Source organism: Liolophura sinensis, chromosome 13 (assembly GCF_032854445.1).
Source record: "Liolophura sinensis isolate JHLJ2023 chromosome 13, CUHK_Ljap_v2, whole genome shotgun sequence".
NCBI classification, from domain to species: Eukaryota; Metazoa; Mollusca; class Polyplacophora; order Chitonida; family Chitonidae; genus Liolophura; species Liolophura sinensis.
The window spans coordinates 25631188-25633088 of record NC_088307.1 but is presented as its reverse complement, the minus strand read 5'-3'; the positions used below and the strand labels follow the sequence as shown (position 1 = coordinate 25633088).

Genomic DNA, 1901 nt, shown 5'->3' with positions numbered 1-1901 from the left:
GAGATAAATAAATTTCGCTCAAAAAAAGTACACTTCATAGGCAAATAAAGATGTCTAAAAGTATTACTTTTAATGGAAAAGAATATTAGCAGACCAGTAGATTTTAAGACCAGTACAGTTTTCAGAATCAGACAAAATCAGGGGCAAAATTTTATGTTATTTGACATGTGTGTGCTGGGCATTCTTTGCTGGCGTCAAGCGCCTAATGGTTAGGCTGTCCCCCTGGAAATCGGGTCATACCGAACACTTCGAAAATGGTACTTTTCATTGCCTCGCTTGGAGCTCAGCACTGAGAGGTTAGAGCAAGGAAACAAGACTGGTTAACCTGGTGTCAGTATAATGTGACTTCTTGGGGTGTCATGTCTGGTGTCTTCAGCATGATATTTCAGTGACGATAGCAGTAAGGTGGAGACACAGTGTATGTACACACACCTAATGATTCCTTGTCGTCTGAATGACTGATAAATTGTTAAGTATAATCTTAAACCCCAAGCAATCATTCATTCATTCATTTCATGACTGTCTGATTTAGTACCGTGACTGTATGATTCAGTACCGTGACTGTCTGATTCAGTACCGTGACTGTCTGATTCAGTACCGTGACTGTCTGATTCAGTACTGTGACTGTCTGATTCAGGACCCTGACTGTCTGATTCAGTACTGTGACTGTCTGATTCAGGACCCTGACTGTCTGATTCAGTACCCTGACTGTCTGATTCAGTACTGTGACTGTCTGATTCAGTACTGTGACTGTCTGATTCAGGACCCTGACTGTCTGATTCAGCACTGTGACTGTCTGATTCAGGACCCTGACTGTCTGATTCAGTACTGTGACTGTCTGATTCAGTACCGTGACTGTCTGAGTTAACACAATGACTGTCTGATTCAGTACCGTGACTGTCTGAGTTAACACCATGACTGTCTGATTCAGGACCCTGACTGTCTGATTCAGTACCATGACTGTCTGAGTTAGTACCATGACTGTCTGATTCAGTACCATGACTGTCTGAGTTAGTACCATGACTGTCTGATTCAGGACCCTGACTGTCTGATTCAGTACCGTGACTGTCTGAGTTAGTACCATGACTGTCTGATTCAGGACCATGACTGTCTGATTCAGTACCATGACTGTCTGAGTTAGTACCATGACTGTCTGATTCAGTACCATGACTGTCTGAGTTAGTACCATGACTGTCTGATTCAGGACCATGACTGTCTGATTCAGTACCATGACTGTCTGAGTTAGTACCATGACTGTCTGAGTTAGTACCATGACTGTCTGATTCAGGACCCTGACTGTCTGATTCAGTACTGTGACTGTCTGATTCAGGACCCTGACTGTCTGATTCAGTACTGTGACTGTCTGATTCAGGACCCTGACTGTCTGATTCAGTACCCTGACTGTCTGATTCAGTATAGTGAAGGATACCTATACATTCTCCACAGGAACTATTTGTGGCGCACCAGTGGCATGAATTAAAATGTAGTGCTAGGAGTAGTAACATACCTGGCAATAAGTTTTGTGTTGGCACAAGACATGATTGTCAATATTTCAAACTATCCATATTAATTTTCCAATAAACCCATATTAATTATTTAAAAAGTTGCAGTGTTAATTATTAAGAGGCAGTGCATCAAACAGTTGACCCCTGTGAAAATACTGTTGGGGACGAACTACTGTAATTATCCAATTAGTTAACTAATTATCAAATCTCTCAGAAGGTAAATGAACAAATGTGTGTGTTAATAGTCAATCAGTTATTTTACCAATTTAGTCCCAGAAGCTTCCGACCAATGTGAGTTCGAGTCCTCATGCTGGGCCCTCTTTGGCCGTCTGTGGGAAGGTCTTCCACCAACCTGGGGATGGTCATGGGCGTCCCCTGGGCTCTGCCTGGTTTCCT

At 42.6% G+C, this 1901-nt stretch overlaps 1 protein-coding gene across 1 annotated transcript; it reads right to left on the bottom strand.

Annotated features, from left to right (window-relative positions):
• Positions 1–209: 209 nt before the first annotated feature.
• On the bottom strand, positions 210–1505 carry LOC135481014 (uncharacterized). The gene is made up of 2 exons (XM_064760944.1): positions 893–1505; positions 210–289 (listed from the first exon to the last, which is right to left on the bottom strand). The coding sequence occupies exons 1-2, from the start codon at positions 1503–1505 to the stop codon at positions 210–212; spliced, it is 693 nt and encodes a 230-aa protein (XP_064617014.1).
• Positions 1506–1901: the final 396 nt, after the last annotated feature.

Coding starts and splice junctions, on each gene's coding strand:
- LOC135481014 (XM_064760944.1), bottom strand. CDS start 1,505: ATGTTACTACTCCTAGCACTACATTTTAATTCATGCCACTGGTGCGCC. Junction 290..892: donor TGTTAACTCAGACAGTCACG/GTACTGAATCAG, acceptor CTAACCTCTCAG/TGCTGAGCTCCAAGCGAGGC.